The 26,274-nt window shown below is 46.5% G+C and overlaps 1 protein-coding gene across 9 annotated transcripts; it reads right to left on the bottom strand.

The window, feature by feature from the left end:
* Positions 1–3,061: 3,061 nt before the first annotated feature.
* Positions 3,062–23,481, bottom strand: AKR1E2 (aldo-keto reductase family 1 member E2). Of its 9 annotated transcripts, none has more exons than XR_498939.3 (10): positions 23,155–23,481; positions 18,589–18,756; positions 16,046–16,162; positions 13,738–13,872; positions 11,967–12,089; positions 9,745–9,842; positions 7,713–7,785; positions 7,066–7,149; positions 3,832–3,983; positions 3,062–3,636 (listed from the first exon to the last, which is right to left on the bottom strand). XR_498939.3 is itself a non-coding variant. In XM_008002119.3 (10 exons), exons 1-10 carry the CDS (start codon positions 23,464–23,466, stop codon positions 3,594–3,596), a joined length of 1,236 nt encoding a protein of 411 aa, XP_008000310.1. In that variant the 5' UTR covers positions 23,467–23,481; the 3' UTR covers positions 3,062–3,593. The 9 variants fall into 9 exon arrangements, 6 of the variants coding, with proteins under 6 accessions (XP_008000310.1, XP_008000313.1, XP_008000311.1 ...); XR_498940.3 differs by having other exon boundaries at positions 23,052–23,203; XM_008002119.3 differs by having other exon boundaries at positions 3,901–3,983.
* Positions 23,482–26,274: the final 2,793 nt, after the last annotated feature.

The following is a 26,274-nucleotide window of genomic DNA, read 5'->3' as shown; positions in this document are numbered from 1 at the left end:
ATGAAAATGTGCCCAAACCCAGCCAGAGCCAGTCACATGTCACTGTACTGTGATCACTTCCACATGCTTGCCTGTCCCACTTCAACTTGGGTGTTTAAGGGCAAGACCCTGTCTTCCTCATCTTTATGACTAAGGAATAACAATAAAGAAAGCTCGTTGGAGAGCCGGGGTTATGCTTGAAGCATTGTTTCAGACACATAAAGTTTAAGGTGCATATTAGATGTCTGTGTGAAGAAAAGGAGAAATGGAAGAAAGAGAAAAGACGGAGAAATAAAAATATGCTAAAATGCAAATTTTATCACTGATTAAAGTTGGGAACTAATAAATAGTGTCTAAATGCACAGTTCTAAGACTGTGCACATAGTCACCCTGCAGCACCACAGTGAACTCAGAGGAATGCCATGGGGGATTTCACAAAAGACATACAAATGGCCAATAAGCACATGAAAAGATGCTCAGATCATTAGGCAGTAAGGAATTGTAATTAAATCCACAATGAGACACCATTTAACACCCACTAAAATAGCTGTAACAACAACAGGGGCAGACCAAAACTAATGCTGGCGAGGGTGCGGAGAAACCGGAACTTCGCACATTGCTGATGGGACTGTAAGCCTGTGCACTTTCGGAAACAGTTTGCAGTTTCTCAGAACAATCAAACATAAACCGCCATCAGTCAGTGAGCCCCTGCCATCCTCCCTAAGGTCTCTTGCTCCTTGATGCCCATTTGATGCCCATCCACACCTCCCGAATCTGTTTCCAGCTTTTTAAGCCGTTGATTGCCACTTATCCTTGGATTTTCCATTCAAATAAAGTGAGTGCCAATGAGGAGAAGCAGCTACTGAAACGAGTATCTGAGTATCTCCCAGTCTTAAAGTCAGGAGAGATGCCCGCAATCATCTGACGCAGAGGGTCCCTTAAGGGCACACGTTTACATGTCCTCTACGGACCTTGATCTCCAGGCCCCGGACTGGGGAAGAGCTTACACAGAAGCTACATTCCCCAGAGAAAAGCAGGGAACCGAGGAAGGCGAGGGCTTGTCAGCTCCACTCAGAATGAACAGACAAGAGGTTATCAATTACCATCTGAAAAGGGAACTGGGAAATACTGTTCAAGAATGAGGCTGCATAACCTCTGTGAAACTTTTTAAGCTCTGCAATTGCCCAGTGTTTGCTTATTTTTACTATCCATTGCTTCCTTCCTCACTGTGACTGTACAAAGTTGAAGATGTCTTAAAATCAAAGACAGTAAAAGCCTGCCATCTCCTGTTAAGAGTCGCAGATGCGCTGGAACATTAAGTGCTTCCCGGCGCCACCTGGTGGCCGGTTTCACTCAGTTTTCACGCCTGTTGGAAGTAAATCCATGAAATGCAAATACCGCAGTGGATCCTCATTGGCCAGCTATCGTGAGACACATGACGTATTATTGTTAATCAACTTGTGTTACTGTGCAATGGAGCACTGGGACTCATTCCTCCCAACTGCAACTTTGTCCTTGCTGACTAACCTCTCCTCATCAGCCATCCACCCCTGTGCTCCCCACCCTCTGGTAACCACCATTCTACTCTCTACTTTTAAGGTCAATGAACGATGGTTTAGGTATAAGTGACAAGGAAAATTCACAAAACAGCACTTAGATTTTTGACTCTGTGGGATATAAAATACAAGTCACACATCTACACACGCACGTGTTCACAGGAGTGCTACATGCAGATGACTCACCTGCTGCATGTGCACTGTGCCACTGAATTCTAACAACTCTAGGCAGACAGTGACAAAGAGTTTAAAGAGGTTAAGTAACTTGCACAAAGTCACACAGTTAATGAATGATAAGGAGTCATGAACATGGAAAAATTAAAGGTCCATGGTGGTGGAGCAGGGCCTGATCACAGGAAGGTCCAAAGACCCTCCCATTTCCTGCATCCTTTGTAAACAGTCTTCTGATTAAACTCCCCTTGGAAATTTGGTCAAACCATGACACCCCACCCTCAATCCTACTCCCACGAAGGTAAGGCTCCCATGAAGCTCTTGCACCAGTCACATGTCTTTTCGTTTTGGGACACCTGCAGCAAAGTCCTCTCTTGAGGCCAAGCTAGAAGGTTCCTACACACCCCTGCACATCTGGAAGGCTGGGCAGGGAGGTGGATGAGAAACTGAGGAACAAGGCAACGGCAAAGATACTGGTCTTAGCAACAGTGCATTCTTGCTGGGACATATCCTGGGCCAGACACTGTCTCCACAACCGGGAGGTACTGCAATTCCTCCATTGAGTGGACAAGGACACTGAGGGCTGGGAGGTGAGGCAGTCTGCTCAGAATCACAGAGCTAGAAAGGCACAGCTTTTATCTGTAGAACCTACATCTCTGACTCAGCTGGCCTGCCTGTGATAAAGTGAAAATGGGAAGTGATGTGGAGAGTACTGTCCCCAAACAGTCCCCTTCAGCCACTGGGCAACACCTCCGTATCTTCCCTGACATGAGGAGGAAATGAGAGGCTCGTATGGAGGCTGATGTGGGGGACGCAGGAAGTGGGAAGAGACCATGGAGCAAACATCAATTTCCTTCTGGCTTAACTCATTTTGAATAGCAGCCAAGGGCCTGTGAGTTGAGAAGTTGTATCCCTGGAGATTCATGTGAATCCCAGGGTACAGGAGCTAGGCCAGATTCGTTGAGCAGACAGCAAGGACAGGGATCACAGCGTCTGGACCACATGAAGTCCATTAAACCATACCCTCTACCAATGCCTGGGCGTGAACACCATGCTCTGCAGGGCCTCCTTCTGATACATGAATCTAAACAGGCTGAATGAGCAGATGTGAGGAAGTGAACTGTATTTCATCTCCGCTATGGGGGTTCTCCAGGTATAATCTGACTTATCAGAAGACCATATTAAAAACTAGTATTTAGGAATTAACCAGCTACTTGGGAGGCTGAGGCAGGAGGACCACTTAAGCCCAGGAGGCGGAGGTTGCAGTGAACCGAGATCACTTGACTATACTCCAGCCTGGGCGACATAGTGAGACTGTCTCCAAAAAAAAAAAAAAAAGGAAACTAAAATTCAAATTTTTAAGGAAGAAAAAAGCCTCTTTATTGAACTCTGACAGTGTCCCAGACTTACCCCATTTCACTTCCCACTGGGGGAAGGGAAGGACTCTGCTTTAGAACAACCTGGGGGTCACTGGCAGGGCAGAGAAGGAAGTGAAGGTGATGCAGGCTGGCCTGGGGCACAATTGGTGGAGCTGGGCAATGGGGCAGAGACACATTACACTGTTTCCTCGGCTCTGCAGATGGCTTAAATAATTCCATAAGATAAAGTTTTCTTAAAATGTGAAGGCAAATTTCATTGATCAATCATCAGTGTCTTTGTTTTCAGAGTAGAGGCCACACAGGCTGTCTTGGAGAAACCCCATTGCCTTCACTTAGAACACACTCAATTCTCCAGATTTGTCAGAGAAGGCGGTTCTTGCAGCCCCCCGACTGTGTGGCTCCCATCCCAGGCACAGCTGCCCTGGCGCTGTGATGACAGAGGAGGGTCAACATCACCAATGGTGTTGGTGCATCTGGGCTGAGCAGAAACAAGGAACGGGAAGCTGTCCTAGTATTCTATGTGGAAAGGGTAGTCTTTGTGATTTTTAGTTCTGAAAAACAGAAAAACAAATCAAAAATAGAAACGACGAGTGATTATTTTTTAAGAGAAACATTTTAAATGATATAGTTATACACTTTTAAACTCCCCAGTGCGTGAAATTAGCTTCATTCAGTGGCCCATCTTCAAACAGGAAAAGAATTACAATGAGAAGGTTTAATTAATTTAAAATGTATATGATAAATACCTATTCAGACACCAATCATCCAATCTGTATATTCTTCCCTCTATTTTTAAAAGAAGGAGTCATATTTACATGGTGAACGTGGCCAGTCGGAGATTCCTGTCTAGGCTGAGGATGTTATCCATATCGTGCTGTGTTAACTCAAAATCAAACACCTGGAACCAAAACACAATGTTTGTAGAACACTTAATTTTAATTCACATTTAATGGAGCACATGTTACCTACATAGCACTGTGCTAGACCTGCAAGGGACACACAGATGTAAAACAAACACTTCATCAGACACTTGGAACTTCCCTGAATCACAGCCTGGATTCCCCAAATGCCCTTTGATTTTGATCATGTGACTGGTGCTGGCTTGGCCTTGGCTACATTTAGGAAGCCTTGGAAAGATGGAAATATACACTGTACTCATCTTAGTGGAATAAAGGACACGTGGGAATAGGTAAAAGGTATGGTGGATGGGTGCGGTGGTTCACGCCTACAATCCCAGCACTTGGAGGTCAAGATGGGCGGATCACGAGGTCAGGAGTTGGAGACCAGCCTGGCCAATATGGTGAAACTCCATCTCGACTAAAAATAAGAAAACGAGCCAGATGAGGTGGCGTGTGTCTCTAGTCCCAGCTACTCGGGAGGCTGCGGCAGGAGAACTGCTTGAACCCAGGAGGTGGAGGCTGCGGTGAGCTGAGATCACACCACTGCACTCCAGCCTGGATGACAGAGTGAGACTCCATCTCAAAAAAAAAAAAAAAAAAGGCACAGAATTTTTCCCACTGACTCTGCTACCCCTCAAAATCCCAACAAAACCATTTGTTCCATACACCTGCCAACTAAGGACCCACTTGGCCCTGGGACTATGAACTCTAACAGTACCACATCACAGAGTAAGTTTTCTGAGTGATCCATTTTTCTTCCTTGAAAACAGTATTCTTTTCTGCCCCTCCCTCCCCTTTTGTTGTCCCCACACACTGAGGAATAGGAACCATGGCTACAGCATCAGCGCCCACCCAGGCCTGGCAGAGTGGCTGTCTTGTGGTAGGAGGAGGGGTGCATTGAGTGATTCCAATGCAAGGACCTGGAGTACCCCAGCCTCTCCCCCACAAGAGCCTCCCCCTCCTGAGGCCAAGAGAAAGTAGCCTCAGCATGTCATCTGGAGGGAGTGGGGAGTGCTGGGGCTGGGGTAGGGGGATTCTTGGGTTTAAAGAGAATTGTGAGCAGTTCTAGAAGAGTCCCTACAAAGGGTGGGCAGCCTTGCAGCAGCAGTTCTGAGAGGCACTGGGGCCACAGGAGGCGGGCCGGGGCAGCACCCTGCACTGGGAGCCCTGTGCCTGCGCCACTGGGCGCCTTTCTTCTCCCCGGCTCCCACCTCCTTCTGACAGCATGAGCACTTCCTCCAGCCCCTCCTAACCCGCTGCTGCTCTCTGTCCTCAGCCATCAGATCACTTCTGCTTTGGCCCTCAGGTCTCATGTCAGCCTGGTCCTGTCTCACTGCCTGGGGATGGCATTTCCCCTCAGTGTGTAGCAGACCTAATAGAGGAATGGGGGCATCTCAGCTGGGTCTGAGGTCCCTGTTTCACATTTACTGCCACTAGGCCATGGGGATCCCATCCCAGGCACTGACAGCCACAAGGGCAGAACTGGGGCAGATGTGGCCCCCCACCACCTGCTGAGTTGCTCACTCAGTGGCTCCTCCCATGGGAGGGTCAGATAATCATCCCCAGCCTATGTCCTCCCAGGGGCAATCCTAGCTGCCCTGCAGGGCACAGAGGGCACCTTAGACCAGGCCCCCATGTGGAGCAGATGCCAGTCAGTCAGCAATGCTCAATTCTAACCACTATAAGAGACCTGCAGCCTCATTCCAAGAGGCCTGTCAATAGCCATTGGACAGAACTGAGTTTACAGCTCAGCCAAATCCATACTTTTCAGGTTTAAGGTTGGCTGGTCACCCAGAGCTGCTCTGGGCTATTCAAAGAGCAGGACGCCTGAGAAAGGAGAGAAGTGCATGCGGGGAGCAGGTGAGCTGGACAAGGGCCCGGCAGGGAGAGCACTGTGGACACCCTGAGGAGCCTGCCCATCCCCTGGTCCTCCCATTGTGGGTGGCCTGTCTCTCCTGTCAATGGCAGGGCTATGCTCACCTGCAGCCAGCTTGGCATGCACAGTGAGACTGAGGGCACAGGCACTGCTACAGATGGGTCAGTCAGAAAAGCCCGGTGGCAATGCTTGCTTGGCACAACCAAACAGAGCCCTGAGGATGCAGCAGCGCCTCGTGGAGCTCATGGGCAGCTCGGACACCCAGAGGGAGCGCACTTCTGGGCACATGCTGTCTATGGAAATGCAGCTGTGCAGCTGGCCCCAGGCTCACACACACCTGTGCCGACACGATCAATGGGTGTGGGCTGCCACCAACGCCTGTCATTGCCTGTGAGATCATTACGGGTGACATCCGTGACTGGGGGTGACAGGCAGCTAAGAGCATCAGGTATTTTCATACGCCAGGCACTCTGCCATCCCTTCACTATATCATTACATTTCACCCTCACAGCGATCCTATCAGAGGGGTGCTCTCATGAAGAAATGAAGGCTTAGAGAGGTTATGCAGCAGTTAAATTGTGAGTGGGCCTGTGGGAATCCCAAGTCCATGACCCTGACTGGGTTATAGACTATGTTGTCAGGGTTGAAACCACACATAGTTCCTTCACATAGCTCCAAAAACAGATTTCACACACCAGTCTTCACTCCTGCCTCTCGGAAGTCACTAGACAGGAGTCAGGACCAGAACCTTCCCACACAACTCAAAGCAGTGCCCTCAGGCCACGTGGGCATACCTCCCCGCGACAGAAGGTGGCACCCTGTCCACCAACTGCCGCCCCTTTCTACTGAGCACACGCTTAGGAGACATCCAGCCTCTCCTGCAGGCCAGCGCAGCCATGTGACTGATGCATATGCTCAAGCCTTGCCCATCCAAATCTTCCCAATAAAATGCTCTTCCCTCCTTCCTCATCTTGGGCTGGATGGAGAAGACACCAACACCCTAGGGGAGAGAGGGCCCTAAGATGGAAGGAGCCTGGGTCCTTGGATCGCTGAGTGAAAGGTCAACCACCAACACCCACAGTGCAGAGGCAGAGGCCCCTGCTGCATCAAGCCCCGCGATCCTGAGGCTGTATGCTACAGGAGTCATCCCTTCCCATCTAACACATGATCTGAAACCCTCTAAATTAAAGAAGGAAAATACCTACCTGGATATTCTCTTTAATGTGACTTGGGGTGATAGATCCGGGGATCACTATCACATTCCTCTGGATTTGAAATCGGATCAAGATCTGCATGGAAACAAAAAGTCTACTATCACACAAAGGGAAATCCCACGTAGTCTAAGTTATTTGCTAACACTGTGAGTTTTATGGTGCAGTGAGAGTCCAAGAGTCAATGAGAGCAGTTACTGTTACTCGCATTTACTGAGCAGCTCTGTCAATATGTTGGTAATGACAGCCATCAGCCCAAGGAGGAGGTCAAGAGAATCTGCTTAATGAGAATTCCTTAATATGCGCCCAGCCCCCCCACTAGACGCTAGAACAAAGAAGACTAGACTAAATAACTTTTCTGTTCCATCTCATACTAACCATGCATGCAGGTGGTGGGGCAGAGGGAGGCCTGGAAGCTCCTCCTCTGAGTCTAGACAGGCTTGGAGACAAGAGTACATGACTTGAGTGACTGGGAATGTGGCTGCAGACCAACTTCTGCTCAACGCTGGGAGGGTCTAATGAGTCATGGACTCACCTGGGTGAGCCAGTCCCTTCCCGGGACCTGCCAAGCCCCAGGACTCCGCAAGGATGTGAAGCAGTCAGAGAACCCCACCTGGCTCAGAACAGCCCTCCCTCAGTACCTGAGCAGGAGACTTGCTGTGTTCCTTTGCAATCCTCTGGATCACAGGGTCATCTATCAGGTCAACCCCTTCACTAGAGAGACACAGCACAGGGGGGTGAGCCAGGAGATCCAACATGGATGTCCCTTTCTTTAGAAAGAAGAAATCTTTGTCCAAAATGAAAGATTTATTTTCTGATCATGACACATGCTGACTATAGGAAATTTTTAAATGCAGAAAAGCACATCACCCCACATTTCTAGTCTGGAGATAACCACTGCTAACACTTCGGTGAACAAAGCTACATAACACCACTTTTCACGTGTATTTTGTGCTTTTCCTCAAGAACCAGGTGGCCATGTCAGAGCACGCAGCCAGTGGGCTCTCAAGCTTTGACGCCCCCTGACTCTCAGGGCTCTCTGACTTCGCAGCTTCTACTGTACGCCCTGGCACGGCGCCGCAAATCGATATTTGTTGATGATGATACTTTCAGAAAAGTTCACCCAAAATACTACTAAAAAGTGAACACTGTGAACATGTGGAGCCTTTAAAAGTGGTTTTGAAGACGATCGTAGAGTCTCTATGCATCCTCTGCTCAGGCTCGGGTGGGTCCTGAGAACTCGAAGGATTCATTTTTTCAACAAGTGTGTACTGAGCCATCACCCTGTTTCAGGCATTGTGCTATTATTGTCCTCAAGGTCTCCTGAAGGAACCAAACAGAGTGCACAGTGGCCCGCCCCAGTCAGTCTGAGAGCTCCCTGACTCACTCCATCAGAGGATCCTCTACCCCAAAGCTCAGCTATGGAACACACCCAGCCTTCTAGGGACTTTCCAGCTGGTACCAAGTTCAAACACACAGGCCCCACTTCACAAAGAAAACACACAGGTGATAAAAGTCAAGTAATTTCAGCCTTTTGGGGGTTCCCAATGTTTCCCAGGTGCTGAGCTAGGAGCTGGGAAGAGAAGAATAAACAAGATACCTGCACACTGGTTGCTTTGACTAGTGGAAGAGACTGAGAAGAAAATCACAAGACAATGTGACAGGGGCTGTGTAAGAAACATAAACGAGGGGTCAGGAGGGCTTCCTGGAGGAGATGATGCTGGATTGAACCTTAAGTTAGAAACTGGAGTTTGCCAGATTAAAAAAAAAAAAAAGATTTGTGGGTAAAGAAAACTGTATTTGCAAAGGCACAAAGGTGAGAAAACATGTTCTATCCAAGGACCCCATAGCAGCTTCATGTGGCTGAAGCCCAGGATGTTCACAGGGATAGGGACAAATGAGGCCAGAGGCAGGCAGAGGTCAGGCTGGCTGCATCTCACAGGCCACACCAAGACTTGAATAATTTTTCCCAGGAAAGTGATACGATCACAGGAAAGGAAAGAGACAGCTCCTTTCAGTTTCCTCTGGGAGCAATGGGTTGGAATAGAGTGGGCCAGGGAGGGCGCCGAGGGGCTCCTCTAATGACCTCGGGAATTCTACTTAACTAAGGCAGTGACAGTGATGGCAGAAATGAAATCATGAGACAAAGTCCAGCTTCTCCTGGCAGAATAATCAACAGACTGTGGTGCTGGATTGGACTAGGGATGTGGGGACGGATGATTTCCAAGCTTCTGGTTAAGGTGGCTGAATGGCTGGAGGTCCCTTAGCTGATCGAGGGAGCACAGAACAGCTGCAGGGCCTGGGTAAGGATGACAGCAGGCTGTGCCTCATCCAACCACGGAGAGACCTGGGGAGCATCCTTGTCGGAAGGTCAGAAGGGGACTGACGCCCTGATGGGGAACTCAGCAAAGGGGTCACTCCAGGCTGGTTTATGTCCCCGAAGAGGTCCTGCCCCTCCCAGGGCAGTCCACTCACAGCCACTCCCTGGCTTCCAATAATAAGCCATGTCTTCAACCCCAGGCTTGAGAGGTGTGGACAGCCCCCTGTGGTCCCATCCCTCCACACCCTGTCAAAATCTCTGTTAAATCCTCCCTCAATCATCCCAAGGAAATGAGAAGGTGGCACCTACTTCCCAGTCAGACTCTGACTAACACACCACTGATGTATCCTTACCACGAGCCACCAAGAGGACGGTAAGCAGTCACGGACACATCTCTGGATTGGCAAAAACTGATCAGATTCTTCTGAGTAAGATATGGGTGGCACTCAATCTATAACAGAATCACAGCTTACATAAAATTCAGACCACTGGTGCTCAAGAAAAGCTCTACAAGATAAGACCTGAGTCAAAGTCTTGGCTGTCACCGAGTAGCCATGGGGGCCAGCTCCAGGCCTAAGTGTTTCTGTTGTGAGGAGGCTGGACAAAGCAATCTCCAAGAGGCCAGCGGCTGTCATAGTCTCTGAGTCCATGGCCTTGGGGACGCCTACATCATCTGAATGTTCCAATACCACCTGCTCTGAGGGGCCTTCCCGGAGCACTCAGGTGAAGACTGTAACACTCCATAGCTCCCATCTCCCCAGGCCTTTATTTTCCTCGACAGCACCTATCACTATTACTTTTACATATTTGCTTATTGTCTTTCTGTGGTCACCAAGATCTAAGCCTCATGAAGACAGAGATTTTTGTTTGAATTTGTTTTGTTCATAATGTCTTGCCAACACTAAGAACAACGAAGACATGTAGGAAGTGCTAAAAATACATCCACTGAGTGAATGAATGAAATTGAGGAACTGCATGTGACAAATACCTGCTACCGGTGACTTGAATGATCATTTTAAGAAGGTAGAGAGCAGGATCACTGTCTCTTGCACATTCTCCAAACTCTCATATATAATTTCAGGTTATAGGGATATTTAAAATAAATATTTAGTATAAATTACAGAGAACTATGAATAGTGCTTTTGCTCTCAGGAACATGCCACGCTCATCAAGATCAGCCTCTTTGGAAAGCCTCCAAAAGAGAGGCCAGCCCTTCTGGAGCCTTCCGAATCCTGTGTTCCTGGGTGTCCATCATCCTATCAGAAAGCAGACCCTCCACTCCACCTTGTCTACTCAGACTATGCCATAATCATTCCCAGGTATTCAAAGTGCTGAACAACTAAAAATACTGACACAAAACGGAAGCTACTATCTGTATAAACAAATATAAAAACTTACGTACATAGGGTTGTATACAAGGCAAAGTTAAACTACATTAGAAGCTGGGTCAGAAGCCAGGTTGCTCTTCACAGTGGCGGCCACAACAGGACCAGGGGAGCTACTGAATGGCTGAGGGCTTTTTTCTTGTTCTGGGTGCTGAACACTTGAGTTTGTTCACTTGCAAAAATTCATCAAGTTATGTATGCCTTTTATGATTTGCACACTTTTGTGCATCTATTCTATATAAAACTTTTTTAAAAAGCGTATTTATTTTAAAAAATAGAACGTGATGCTCTATTCTTAGTAGTCCCAAACTGGAAACTGTCCAAGTACCCATTAACAGCAGAATGGATAACTCAATTGTGGTTAATTCACAAAACAGAATACCACAAGAAATAAGACAGCGCTATCTACAATCACATGCATAGAAACACAGCGCTGTGTGAAAGAGGCGAGCACAGAGGGGTTTATGCCGCATTATTATTTTATCTGTGTAAAGTTCTGAAGTGAATCCCAGCTGCTGGGAATGGGAACGATGCTGTGCTCGGCAGGGGTTACAGGGGCACTGGATGTGCTGCTTACTGAGCTGGATGCTGGTCCCAGAGCTACGCTCAGTTTATGAGAATGTATACAGTTCCATTTTCACATGTGCACTTCTACTTTTCAATAAAAAGCTTAAGTACCATATAAATGATCTTTGAACATACAAAGCTAGTCTAGAAAATACAGTAGTTCTTTCCCCACAAGTCTTTTCTCTGCATTAAAAAATGAAGTGCCTCCATCAGCTTCAGCAGCCTGTGAGCCTGGCGTGAAGCCATCTGGTCATCCACTCTTTCTTGCTGCAGGCTGCAGGCTGGGAAGAGACGGAGGGGAGGTCCATGCTCCCGAATGAGGGTGAGGCCCCTGCCAGGACCCTAACCACTTCTGAGCACACCTGGTGACCTGCCTGTACCACACATGGAGGGCCAAGTGCCAGCTCATGCCCTGTCTGCCAACAGTACTATCTACCCAGACGCACCTTCAAGAAAGCCACTTGGCTAGCTGCTGCCTTTGGTCACCATTCTGAGTGCTTCCAGAGGAGAACAGGCCTGTTTTGTGCTTCACCCATCCTCCCATTTCCAGAAGAGCCCTATAGAGGTGGCAGCTGGGGGACCAGCCACACAGGTTAAACTCTCTGATGCTTCCATCGGCTTACCTGGTTGGTTACTGGCTTGAACCTCAACCCAGGCTTATTCAAAAGCCTCTCAAGTTGCTCATGGTTGAAGTTTGACACTCCGATGTTCTTCACCAGCCCGATGATCACCAGGTCCTCCATGGCCTATAACAGAACAATGACTCCACTGGGTGTGAAGCTTCTGTCTACTGCACTGACAATCTATGTCCCTCAGCAGTTCTATATGGTATTCTAAAACTGGTTGCACCCAATATTTTTATAATATTTTACTTGAAGCTTCAAAAGCGTTTCTGCACTCAAGGTTTGATTCCAGTCCCATCTTTCCTGGCTAGGGGATGCTGGGCAAGTTGCATGGCCTCACTTGGCCCCAGTTTTCTCAGCTTCAGGACAGGGCAACACTACCTGTGCCACGGGGATGTTTAGGGGTTATGCGAATCACAGAATGCGTCATCTAAGGCTGGCGTCCAGCACTCGACACGTGTGTGAGCTCTTCTTGTTCCTATTCCTCCTGATGTCTGGCCAGCATGTCTGCTGTGGATTTTATTTGTTCACCTTTCTTTCCACTGAGACACTGACCTTCTTAAGCACACAGATGCATCATCATTCTCCTATCCCACCTCCTCCACGTACTATTTTAAGGAACTTTTGGGCAGAGCAACCTAAAGCTCTGAGCTGGTTACTGACCAGCAAGCCAGGCTGCCCCTGAGCTTCAGGAAGAGCATGGCTTCGTGCCAGGGTCCGCAGTCAGCAGCAAGTCCTGAGTGACCAATGGGCCAATACGCAGCAGTTAGTTACTGCCTCAACTCCGCAGCAATCACCGGAACCTCGCTGGTGCTACATGAGCACCCTGGAGTTTAACCCAAGTCTTTTGGGACATAAAACAGTGTGACAGAAAGGGTTGAGGCCCATGGGCCCTGGTCCTGACATCGCAGATACCTTAGGGCAGTCTTTGTCTTCTACTGATCGGGGGAGCCTAGCCTGGGACTCCTCCCTGTTCGAGGGTTCCTTCTGGCCTCCTTCCTGGAGAGCTTCACCCAGCAAGCTCTGTCCTAACCTCAGCATGCTTAAGCTTAAGCTTAAGCTTACTTTCTTCTTGGGCCTCAAATGTGACGTCCCATCCCACATGCTGGTTAGCAAGACCATAAGACCACACGTGCTCTGTCAGCCATGTTGGAGCCCAAGTCTGAGACCCACGCCAGCCTGTGGGTCAACTTCCAGGAACCACCACCTCCTTAATTTCCCGCTCAAGACTTTACTGCAAGCCCCTGCAGTAAAGGGCTGTTTTTGGTCCGAACTCTGGAAATGGGCTGACACTTGGTAACCTTCCCCAACACTGGTCTCACCTCTCCAGCCTGAGCTTCCATGCTGCCAACTTCATCACTCTGAAATGCTTGAGAGAAAAAGAAACTTAAAACATTAACAGTGGTAACTGCTGGGTGCCGGGAAAATAAATTTTTTGATGTTAGTTTAATACGGAAGAACTCTCCTGCATTTTCTGAAAGAAATACGTTTTTTTAATCAAAAAATAAATATTTGAGAAAAAACGTGAGGTCTATAATGAGCTACCCCTTAAATAATGTATCAAGAGGGCTGCACTACACCAAACCAAAGGTAACAAGAAAGTCACTGAGGTCTCTGAGTTCTTCGGGTATTGGTTCCTTGTTTGTTCTGCAAACCCCACATCTCAGGTAGACAACCTTGATGTCTTTGAACACAAGTAGCTCAGGGCTCACTGCATCCTGGCTGGAGACCCACACAGGGTGAGGCTGCCTGGTGGTACGGTTCAGCTCACCTCCCACGTGTCCAGGAAGTCCGTGTCACCAGGGATGACCATGTCGCTCTCATCCAGAGGCAAGTCGTGCACTCCAGGATGTGAGAGGCAGAAGGAAAGTTCACTGCAGCTCATGATCCATTCTGGATGAGGAGGCTGTGAAGAAGGACAGTTGAGATGTGTGAAAAACACAAACAAACAAACAAACAAGTGTCAGGAGACCTGCATCCAAGCCACGGCCCTGTCACTAAGCAACCCCAGCCTGGCCACGTGACCAGGCCCAGTCTTCACCTTTCTAAGAAAAGACCAATGGCCGATGGACTGGGTGGCTGGCAAAGCCTCTGCCAGCCTGATGTTCACTGTCCATCTCTCACGAGATGGGAAAGGAAGACTCCGTATCCTCACTGATGCAAGGCTGTTCTCTCCCATCGCCTCCAGAAAACAGTTTACTAATTTCGGGTAAAGAATGTGTGAGGAATGCATTTTCTTCATGTCTTACAGGGCCCAGTCAACCCTCTCCTACCTCCACTGTTAGGGTCTTGTCTTCTTTTCTTAGAATCCCCATGATGATGACAGGTGAGGAATGAGAATACAAAGGTGCACAGGAGGTAGGGGCAGAGAGAGACACCTTGAAAGGGCAAGAACCTAAAGTCACCCTTCAGAGCAGCACTGATGTGCAGTCCAGCTACCTCCCTCATGCACTCCACATGGCGTGTTAAGGGTGAATGTCATTATTTAATGACACCTAATCACACTCCTAAGCAACAGTGGAAGAATGTCACATGTTCCAGCCTGGTCCACATGCAAGAGGCATTTTCCATGATGAGCTGAAGTAATGAACAGTCTCGCTTTAAAGCCACATCCCATGTTGACATTTATCCAAGCCTCCACAAAATTGCAGCCCAGGACTCATACTCGGACTCTGATCTAATTGTCCAGCATCACACAAGGCCTAGCAGTTCCTACTGGCCAGAAGACATGCTGACGATGCTGCATTATTCTCCTCTGTAATTTGCTGGGTGATCTGAGACCTTTTCCTTTTCTACCACCCAGAAATCCAAAGACAGGAATCTGCTAAAGGATGAGGGCAAGCAAAGTGTAACAAATGTCTGACCTGTGCATATACTTCTGGGCTCCAATAATCTAACTTAGACCTTCAACGTTCTGTGTCTTAGTTTTATCATCTCTCCAAAAGGGTTGTTAACAGTGTCAACTTTGTAGAACTGTCATGAGAATTAAATGAATTAATATGTGTAAAGCACCTAAAATAGTTCTGGGTACATAATTAAAACAATGCTGGCTGGCATTGAGTGTAATATAGCTATAGCCATTGTTTTAATTATGATTTTCTGCATGCAGCGAATTTCAAAGACACAGATATCACTCTGGTTTTGCCCTCTGGATATCTTCCTAATGAACAGCTGCCCACATCATTTATGGAAACTAGATACAAAGCCTTAGTTAAGTAAAGCTGTGCAAGGAACGAAGTGTTTTTTGTTATTTTACTCTAAAACAGTAACCAACAGTGTGGCAGCATAAAGAGAACTTCTCACAGGTTGGTATGTAAAAGACTCCTGAGCAGCAGGCACCCATTCCATTGTAGGAAGAACATCCCTGGAAGGGCTTCTGTATTTCACAGGTGTCAACTGTGTGACCAGGCCCTTGCCCAGGCAGGCTGTCATCACAGCCTGGGGCAAATGTGCAGGGACATCCTGGCCAGGACCTGTGTGAGACAGAAGCAGGTTGCCTAGAGTAGGGAAGCCGCACGGCTAGACTAGGGTAGCTTAGTGGCAGAGCCATGGCTCAGATGCGTGCTCCAGAAACACTGTGAAGCAATTAAGATAATAAAACCAAGTGGAAAAGTCAACTACCATCATAACCCACCGGACCCTGCTGCAGGTGAACAAGCAATTATCTCTCATATTGCAAAACAGCATTTACTCTCCAAAGAGAACAGAACCTGCAAGCAGAGACAAGGCCTAGGAATTCACGGGGAACTTTCTCCGAGCAGCAGTATTTCCTCATCTGATCGCTGCTTTCACCTAAAAACCTAAGGGAAGAAAACCTGCTGCTCTCTTGGCTTGGGAAAAAAGTGACTGGCTTAAAAGACAGACCTGTGGGGGCCTCAGAAGTCAAGCCAAGCCTCTCCTTAACTGAGCCCCAGAGATATCAAGAGGACTGCCCAAATGCCACAGCTAGCATATGGCAGGTGCAGCCTGGGAACCCCGGCCTTGATTGCTGGTCCATGCTCTCCCCACCACAAGACAGGGTGTAACCACGGGGAGGAAGGTCCTGCAAACCGTGGAATGAACTACATACTGAATGGTACCTTGAAACCCATGGGCCAGTGTATGAGGTAGAGGTCCAAATAGTTCAGCTTCAAGGCCTTTAGACTCCTTCTGCATGCTGTTTTCACTAAGGACTTCTTGTGGCAGGTGCACCACAGCTACAAAGGAAAAAGGACCAGTGTCACACATGCCCACCCAGAGCCAGCATGGCACCCGTTCTGTAGCCCCACAAAGCTACTGTCTTGGACCCAAAATAGCCGAGTTGAGATGACCACAAATACAACATGGCAGGTTCTGACAGGAGGACAGGGACATTATCCTCAGAAGAGTTCCAGGACACCTGCAGGGAGAGGCTCCAAAGCTGAACTCCTTCTGCCTGACTCCTCCTCAAGGGAAGCTCAGGAATCCAAGAAATATTTGATGGTTATTTGGATCCCTTGGGACCAAAAACAAAAACGAAAGTGAAATTCCTGCAGGCAGAAAAGACACGACGAAAAATTATAAGTCTCTATCTTGTGTTTCTCACTTACACAGACTCCGTATTAAGGGTTCTCTGTTCCTAAGGCACTGTAACCATGTGGGTTAGCCTATAGGTGAGTTAACTCACACTGCCTTACTTCTTTTAGCTATTTCCTTCCACAATTCCATTAAGCAGAAAAACTTGTGATTTTCCCCTCATTACACTTTTATTGACTGTGACATAAGCTAACCTGAAGGCTCCGTCACAGCAAGGAAAAACAAAAATAAGTTAAATGAAAGTAAAAGAAAGGGCAATCAAATAAATGGAAACAAACGAGCACAGTATCTTCACAAAAATAAAAAAATGAACGCTGGAAGTAAATGTATTCCACTGTTAATCACAGTTATCTCTATGTGGTGTGTATATGTGTGATTTATTTATTTCTAATTACATTTCTATAACTTTTCCAAATTTCCAAAATAATGAACATATTTCCACTGCTGACTCTGATCCACACAGAAGCAACTTGCTCCATATTGCAGGGTGAGCCTCAGAAATCTCCAGTTGCTCACTTCTCTACCTGGACTATTCAGAAGATATTCTCGCCGCTTGGCCAAACACACACCAAGGCTGCTCTCTTACCACCCTCTGCTCTAGCGCAGATAGCAATGGTGACTGAAGAACATTAACTTCCATAAAGTAAAACAGAAGGCAATTCAACTATAGAAACAACATTGAATCCTGAGGTATGAAATTTTAGCTGGAAAGTTACTCAGGAAATTCTCAAATCCAAAGTCTCATTTAACAAATAACGAAGCTGTAAGCCTGAGTCATGAAATCCCTAATACTCATGGTCTTAACATTCCGCTTCCAAATCAAAAGCAAAGGAATTCTTGAATTCTCCACTATCGTAGTCCACTCTGCATCTTCCACAGGGCCTGCCTCCCAACCACCCTCCACATCCATTTCCTCTTCTCCCTCCTTCACCCACTGTGCCAGTGCAGGCCTTCACCATCTTCCACCTGCACTGCTGTTAATGTCTCCTACCTGGCCTCCTGCCTCTGCCTCAAATGCAAGCTCCTTTCACTTACTAAAATATCCTATACACAACACAAGTTGCACTCACATATGATACAAGCTGCCCTACTTAAAAACCAAACAGGGCTCCTGTCTCTAGGAAAAAGCACAGCTACTGACAGGGCACAGCTGAACTTCCATGGCCCAGCCCATCCACCACTCAGCCTCACTGCTCGTTACTCCTGCAACCTGACATCATGTGGTCCAGAGAGACCAAGTGATTTGGTTTGGCGGTGTCTCCAGCCAAATTTCATCTTGAATTGTAGCTCCCATAATCCCTACCTGTCATAGGAGGGACCCACTGGGAGGTAACTGAATCATGGGGGCAGGTTTTTCCTGTGCTGTTCGGGTGATAGTGTTTAAGTTTCATGAGACCTGATGGTTTTATAAAGGTCAGTTCCCCTGTACACGTTCTCTTGTCTGCCACCACGTAAGACGTGCCTTTGTTCCTCCTTCGCCTTTTGTCATGATTGTGAGGCCTCCCCAGCCATGTGAAACTGTGAGTCCATTAAACCTCTTTTTCTTTATAAACTACCCAGTCTCAGGTATGTTCTTACAGCAGCGTGAGAATGGACTAATACACCAAGCTTCTTACAAACCCCTGCACCTGCCATGCTGCTTCCTGCCTTATGCCTGTGCTCAAGCTGCTTCCTCCACACCCAGAGTTTCTCCTTTAGCAGACATGCGGTAGAATTTGGAATCTGCATTTAACAATCACCCCAGTGATTCTGAATTTAGGAATCGCTGTGTAAACAGACTTCATGAGGGCTAGGACTTTGTCCTACTCACCAGTGTAGCCAAACTGCCCATTACTAAATCAATTTTCATAATGTATTGTTAATTGGGGGTATCTGTGTACTCCTACCTGATAAGTAAATAATATGAAACCAACCTGCACACAATATAATTCAGCATGCTCATGAAGCTGTGAATATTCTTGTTTATTCTGATTCAAGTATGAAACAAAGTCATCAATTCCCATAAAGAAAGTAGAAAGCCCTCCCGAGATTACCCAAGCTCTGCCAGCCTTGCACAGAGAAGCCCTACCTTACTGGCAATGAACAGATCCTCCCGTCTTACGGCTCCTTCCTTGATCTTGTAACGGATCCCTGCTCCAACCTCCTTCTCGTTGTGGTAAAAGTAAGCACAGTTGAAGTGCCGGTACCCTGCGTCAATGGCTACTTTCACTGCCTCAGTCACTTTCCCCGGAGAAGCCTGCAAAACCAACAAAACAAAGTGTCTTCCCACAGTCAGAGGAATCCAACACAAATCTCCCCTTTCACCCAAGCATGTGGGCCATATAATACATACAAAATTAAGTCACTAATTTGGTACTAGTATAATCAGTCTAAAAACAGGTAATGTCAGAGTTATGAAGTAATTTATGAATAATCTAAGTTCCAATTCCTTTACATATTTTGGGGGAAAAACTATAGGTTATTTTTAGTGTCTGCAGAAAACTGAGCTACATGGTGTGCTTTCTGAAAGATCAAAGCAATAAAAAAGTGTAGAATGAGTAATAACTGAGATGCAAAGAGGCTTAAGATTCATCCTGTACACTCAGATACCACAGCGTCCAATAATAAAGGTTGAGGTGTAGACTCACATGAAGGTATCCATACAAAAAGAAGCATATAACAAAACCCAAATGAATGTATGATGCTATAAGCCATAAGGTAGTTCAGAAAAGAGAAGAGTCACTCTAAATGAAGCTCAGGCAAGGAAAGGAACTAGAACTAGGGAAGACTATGGGGGTGGGCAGGCTTGCAATCACATTAAACTGAAGACTGACAAGGGCTTTATAGTTCACAAAGCACTTTCTCATTGTAGCTTCACAGTAATCCTAGGAGTAAAAGCAGCATAATTATCTTCATTTTATAGGCAACAGATTCAGAGTGGTTGAAAGCTAATAAACCAAGTATCCATCTTAAGTTAGAAAAAGAACCCAAGAAATTGAATGGAAAGATAAAAATATGATTAAGAATAACATCAATAAAACAGAAACAAAGATATAACAGAGAAGATCAACAAAACCAGAAGTCAGTTCTTTGAAAAACTTCAGTAAAATAAACAGACTTCTGGTTAGGTTCATGAAGAGGCCAACTTTTCAAAAAACTGACATGAATAGAAAGTAAAACATGCAGATAAAACGGACTTAAAAGAAAATATTACCAATAACTATATATGTCAATAATTTGGAAAAGTGATATAAAATGGGAAAATTCCTAGAAAAATTTAACTCAAGAATAAAGCTTGAATAGTTACATAATTATTAGAGAAAGGAAGTAATTTGAAAATAAGAGAAAACCACCAAAGTTTCATAAAATGTTCAAGAAATCATCTCAGTTTAACACAAACTTGCAAACAACAGAAAAAGACGGACTTAACTCATTCTACAAAACCAGCATAACCTTGAAATCAAAATCAGACAAAAATATTAAAAGTTACACATTCATCTTATTCGTGAATACCGTCGCAAAATTCCTAAGTAAAATAAAAGCAAATTGGATGCAACAATATTTATGAAAAGATAATATACCATACCCATGTTAAGTGTATCTCAGACATCTAAGGATGGTTTGTTATTAGAAAATATGTAATTCATCAATATTAACAGATTAAAATATAAAAACAAAAGTCATCTCAATCAATATTTGTTAAGATTCAATACCAGTTTAGATTCAAAATCTAAACTCCCAGTAAGTTGGGGAAAAAAATTAATCTGATAGCATATCAATACTTAAAAACACCCATCCTACATCCTTTAAAATCAGGTACAAAACAAGAACAGCCACTGTGCTGGAGGTGCTTTCCAGAAGCACCTAAACAACTAAGAAGAAGTAATTTTAAGCTTAAAGACTGGAAAAAAAGGAAAGTAAACTACAATTATTTGCTGATGATATGATCATTTGTGTAGAAAATTCAAACAAATGTAAGGCAAATTAACAGAAATAATAGTATAGTTTAGTAAAGTGGCTGGAAGTGTAATGAATATAGCAGGTGAAACAAGTAGAAAACGTAATTTCAGAGAAATATAATTTCCAGTAGTATAACACACTATCAAGAACCCAAGAATAACTCCAACAAAAGACATATATTCCCTTCAGGAAAAACTATACAACCATATGAAAAGATGTTAGAAATGAATCATATTTAGGACAATTTATTAACAGAGAAGAATATCATGTTTGTAGAAAAGTTAGATTTAATACTACAAAGATGTCATTTATCTCCAAGTTGGTCGACGGATTTAATGTAGTTCCAATCAAAACCCCAATAAAGTTTTCCATGGAAACTTATAAGCTAGTTCTAAAACTTACAGTGGAGAGTAAGGTGCCAAAATAAAAAGCCAGGACCCAGGTACATGCATCTGTCAAAACTCATCAAATTCTACACTGTAAATCTACAAGAGCAGAGAGAGGTGACCTGCCCTACTAGGTATGAGGGCTTATCAAGGAACTGTAGTAATTGAGCCAGCGCCAATCAGGCACACAGATGGATCAAGTGGCCCCTAATAATGAAGAGCCCAGGCTGAGGTCTCCAGACATCTCACGGCTCCCCTTGCTCTCTTGTGCTTCAGTCATCATCTTGAGAACACTCCCTAACTAACCGCATGAGGACAGGAGGTGTGTGGAGCCAAGTGGAGTAGCCCCAACCATCCCAACTGAGAACAACCAACTCCCAAGTGAAGCAGCCCAGCTAAGGTCCACAGAGCTGGTCTCCTGACCTCCCACGTAGGAGGTACACACTTGCTGCTGTACACCACCGAGGTCTGATGTTTGGCCACTGATGCAGCATTTCTGAGGCAACAGATAACTGATAGATCTGTGATGTTCATTCACTATTAAAAATAGCCAAGTAAAAATAAGCCTTTGCATAGACCAGTGATGAGTGATTATGATTAATCCAATTTGATGCACCTGCAGTCCAAGAAAAAAACAGAGTATTTTGACCGCTTAAGCACAGTTTTCACTAATTTTTCCTTATCCTGTGTGCACAGAAGTCTGGACTCCTGCACCAAATTGTTGCAGAAGTAAAGGGAAGCAAGAGACTCAACGGTTTAATCCATCAAGTGCTTCCTGAATGAATGGCTGCCAGATGCACGTCCTTTACTAGATGCTGAGAACCAATATGAACAAAACTACACTCCTAGCCTCTAAGAGTTGGTAAGCAGGTAGGAGAAACAATTCAAATAATATTTTCATGAGCAGGACTTGAACATTCTGACTCCTTCAGTAACTAACTTCCTATGTGACTTCTTAAAGCTCTTATCAACAATGAAGTTTAGCTTTAAAAAAAAAAAGAAATTTTAAATGCTTTTTAGTGCTGTCTCAAATCACTGGCAAGAATTGTTGAGTTCGAAGTAGAGAAAGGTCACAGAATAGAATGGTGGTTATAAGAGGCTGGGGCTGGGGGAGGTGAGGAAGGAGGGAATGGGGAGTTGCTGATCAAAAGGTACAAAGTTTCAAACACACAGGAGACACAGCTTTTAAGACTTACAGCACACTAGAATGCCAACGGTCAACAATAATTTACTACACGTGTATTTCAAAATAACAAGACATTTCAAACATCTCACCACAAACAATAATAGCTGGGAGAAGTGATGGATATGTTAATTAGCTTGATTTAACCACGCTGCAATTGTACACACGTCTCAAAACATTACAGTGCCCCCCACAAATGTACAGAGCGATAATACGTCCTTTTTCTCAGGTATCTGGGCGGGCTACTTCTAAACAGGGCGGTACATGAGGCCCCAAAGTTTCCTTTAAAGCCTAATCAGCAATTCCAATTTCCCTTTTTTTTTTTTTTTTTTCCCCCAGCAAGGTCTGGCTCTGTGCCCCAGGCTGGAGTGCAGTGGCGCCATCAAAACTCACTGCAGCCTCGACTTTCTGGGCTCCAGTGATCCTCCCACCTCAGCCTCCTGAGTAGCTGGGACCACAGCCAGGCACCCCTCAAGCCCAGTTGATTTGTTCATTTTTGGTAAGACACAGGGTTTCGCCATGTTGACCTAGCTGGTCTTGAACTCCTGAGCTCAGGCGATCCTACCGCCTCGGCCTCCCAAAGTGCCGGGATTCCAAGCCCGCACCCCGCGCCGGACCCCAACTTTTCTTTCTCTCATGACTGGAGAGGAGGCTTCGAGGTTCCCTGCTCAGGCAGAGTCCAGCGCCGCCAAGGCCTCCAGTCTGCATCCCGCTCCAGCTCTGAGAGACTGCAGGGGCTCGGCCTCTCCACCGAGCAGCTCCGCCCAACGCCGCGGCTGCAGCCCCCGAGTCTGAGGCGTGGCCGCCGAAGTCCCCGCTTCTCGCGGAGAGCGCCTCCTCGGGCAACACCGACTCGGTTTTAGGAAAAGCCGGGCCGGGCCGCGCGTGGGCGGTGGGCGGGCGCCGGCTAGGCGGAGAGGAGGCCGCCGCACTTCTCCCCGGCCCCGACCTGGGCCCCGTCGGGCGCCCCCGAGTCCCGCGCTCCCCTGGGTTCGGCGCGCCTCCCTGCCGCGACCGCGTCACCTTCCAGCAGCTGAGGCCCACGGCGGGGATATCTCCCATGGCCGCCGCCGCCCGCCGCCCCGCCGCCCCGCACGCGACTCCCCACAGACTCCGCGCCAGTTACCGCTGCGCTGGCGACGGGCGGCTGCGATTGGCTGGAAGTGCCTGGTGACGGTTGACAGTCCGACAAGGGCTGGAACGTGAACGCTGGGCTTCCTGACTGGCTGCTGCTGTTGCGCGGCGGGCACGCTGACTGGCTGGTTTTATCAGGGACGGGTATCCTGATTGGCTGGAGGCGCAGAGCCAGCGGGGGTCTCAAATGGCTGGAAGCGCCGCGCTCTGGACATCCTGATTGGCTGGCGGCATGCACGACGGAGTTTTCGATTGGCTTGCAGAGCCACGCAGGCGCGGGGAAGGTTTTCCAATTGGCTGGCATTGCCGCTCACGCCCCCCTAGGCGTGACGTCCTGGTTGTCTTCTCCCTCACACACGGTGTACACGCGACTGAGGGTAGGGCAGAGGTGCTAGGCTGATGGGCAGAGAGTCCTCACCGTTCCTGGGCGTCTCCATGGCCGGGCCATCCTAGGGCAAGCTCTAGAGTCAGGGTGCAGAGTCCTGCGTCCCCTGGGCCACAGGGCGCGCGGGAGTGGGGCCCCACCCCCTTGTACCAAAGATGGCCATTCTCAGGTGCCCTGAGGCCCCCAGCCTGGGAGAAGCGTGCCTGGCTTTGGTTCCCCGTCAGGGACCCACCGTGCCCTTGGAAAAGGCCTTCCACTCCCTGGGGTCCTTCCCGGCCCGGAGCAGCTGGGCTTGCAGGACAGCGGGGGTCCTGGGTGGTACAGGGGAGGCCGAACCCTGCATGTGGAGGGGGGTGTCCTTGCTTGCAGCCTCGGGCTCCCGTTTGGAAGTGGATGGGGTGGACTGGACACCCCCCTTATGAGTGGACTGCGCTCCTCCGGGGCCAGTGGAGGGAAAGAGGGGTCAAGAGAACCTTCCGACACCCCTCTCATCTCTCCTGGAGTTTACAGCTCCCCTTCATTGCCCACCTCAGCCCTGAGAGTCTTACTGCCTTGAGGACACCCACACCCAGGTGAGGGCTTTGTTTCTGGGTTCCTCGCCTGGGTCTGCAGTTCCAGTGCTGGCCATCAGGGAAGGCGGTGCCCATTCTGCTCAGTGGGGCAGCTGCAGCCAGAGACACTCCCAGGGTCACTCTGGATGTCCCCCTGCCTCCCACCCAACTTGCATCTCCTGTGAGTAGCATCCATCCCCACAATGTGAGCTCCTCACAGGTGGGAAGGGGGCTCTTCGATACTCTCATTTATTCATTCAGAAACTGTGCCTGGAGCACTCACCTGTGCAAGGGGCAAGTTAGACCAGGGTGCAGTGCTGAAAATGACCTGCATGGGCCCTGCCCTCAGGAGCTCACCGTTTGGAGGAATGGATGGACAGAGCGTAAAAGCAAATGCATGAGAAAAAAAAAGAGCAGGTGCTATAGTAACATAAAGCAGGTGCTTGTGGTGGGAGGCAGAAGGGACAGAGTGAGGGAGTCCTCAACACCTCAGTGAAGTAGCATTTGTGCTGCAAACAGAAAGGCAAAGAGTGAGGGAACCAGCCCTGCACAAGTCTGGGAACAGTGTGCCTGGAGGAAGCTCAACTGCACTGCGATCGTGTGTGATGCTATTTCATTGTTTTAATAGAAATTCCGTAAGTCTATGACGTTGAGCATCTTTTACTCTGCTTGTTTGCGATCTGTATATCTTTGATAAGGCGTGTTTTCAAGTCTTTTGTCCATTTTTTATTTGGGTCGTTCATTTTCTTATTGTTCGATTTTAAGAGTTTTTTGTGTATTTTGGATAAGAGTCTTTTATTAGATGTGTCTTTGTAAATATTTTCTCCCAGTCTGTAGCTTGTCTTTTCATTCCCTTGACATTGTCTTTAGCAGAAGGAAAGCTTTTTTATTGTAATGAAGTCAGCTTATCAATTATTTATTTCATGGCTCATCCCTTTGATGTTGTATTTTAAAAGTCACTGCAAAGGCATAAGAATGATATAATGGACTTTGGGGACCCGGGGAAGGATGGGAGGGGAGTGAGAGATAAAAGACTGCACACATTGGGTACAATGTGCACTACTCTGGTGATGAGTGCACCAGAATATCAGAAATCACCACTAAATAACTTTTCCATGCAACCAAACACCACTTGTCACCCCAAAACAATTGAAATAAAAATTAAAATTAAAAAATCAGAGACCAGACAGAAAAAAATTAAAATAAAAATTAGTAAATTAGAATATCCTGGAACACAGTAATCACTATAAAAAATAAAAATAAATAAATAGATCACTGAACCCAAGATCATCTAGATTTTCTCTTATTTTCTGTAAGTTTTGTAGTGTTGTGTTTTACATTTAGGCCTTTGATCCACGTTGAGTAAATTTTAATGAAAAGTGTGAGATATGTGTCTGGATTTATTTTTTTGCATGTGGATGTCCAACATCATTTGTTGAAAAGACTGCACGTTCTCCCGTGTATTGCCTTTGCTCCTTTGTCAAACATCAGCTTACTATATTTGTGGTGGTCTATTTCTGTGCTATTTTGTTGCGTTGATCCATTTGCCTGTTTCATAAATGCCACACTGTCTTGATTACTGTAGCAGATTTCTTGTAGGTCTTGAGGTCAGGTAGTGTGAGTCCTCTAACTTTGTTCTTTTCCTTCAATATTGAGTTGTCTATTCTGGGTCTTTTGCTTCTTCATATGAACTGTAGATTCAGTTTGTCCACAAAATATCCACAAAATGATTTAGTAAAATTTTGATGGGATTATATTGAATGTTTAGATCAATTTGGGGACAGACAGCTGATGTCTTGACAATATTGAGTCCTTGTATTCATGAACATGGAATATCACTTTATTTATTTATTTATTTATTTATTTATTTATTTATTTATTTATTATTTATACATTTTTCGTCAGAGTTGTGTAGTTTTCCTATATAGGACTCATAAATATTTTCTTAGATTTATACATAAGTATTTCATTTTGGGGGCTGCTAATGTAAATGGTACTGTGCTTTCTAGTTTCAAATATCACTTGTTGAATTCTGATATATAGGAAAATAGTTGACTTTTGTATATTAATCTGGTCTTCTGCAACCTTGCTATAATTGTTTGGTGGTTTCAGAAGAGTATTTGTCAATTCTTTGGGAATTAAGATAGGCAATAATGTCACCTGTAAACAAAGACAG

Source organism: Chlorocebus sabaeus, chromosome 9 (assembly GCF_047675955.1).
Source record: "Chlorocebus sabaeus isolate Y175 chromosome 9, mChlSab1.0.hap1, whole genome shotgun sequence".
Classification (NCBI taxonomy): domain Eukaryota; kingdom Metazoa; phylum Chordata; class Mammalia; order Primates; family Cercopithecidae; genus Chlorocebus; species Chlorocebus sabaeus.
The sequence above is the reverse complement of the archived record's forward strand: the minus strand, read 5'-3'. Positions and strand labels throughout refer to the sequence as shown.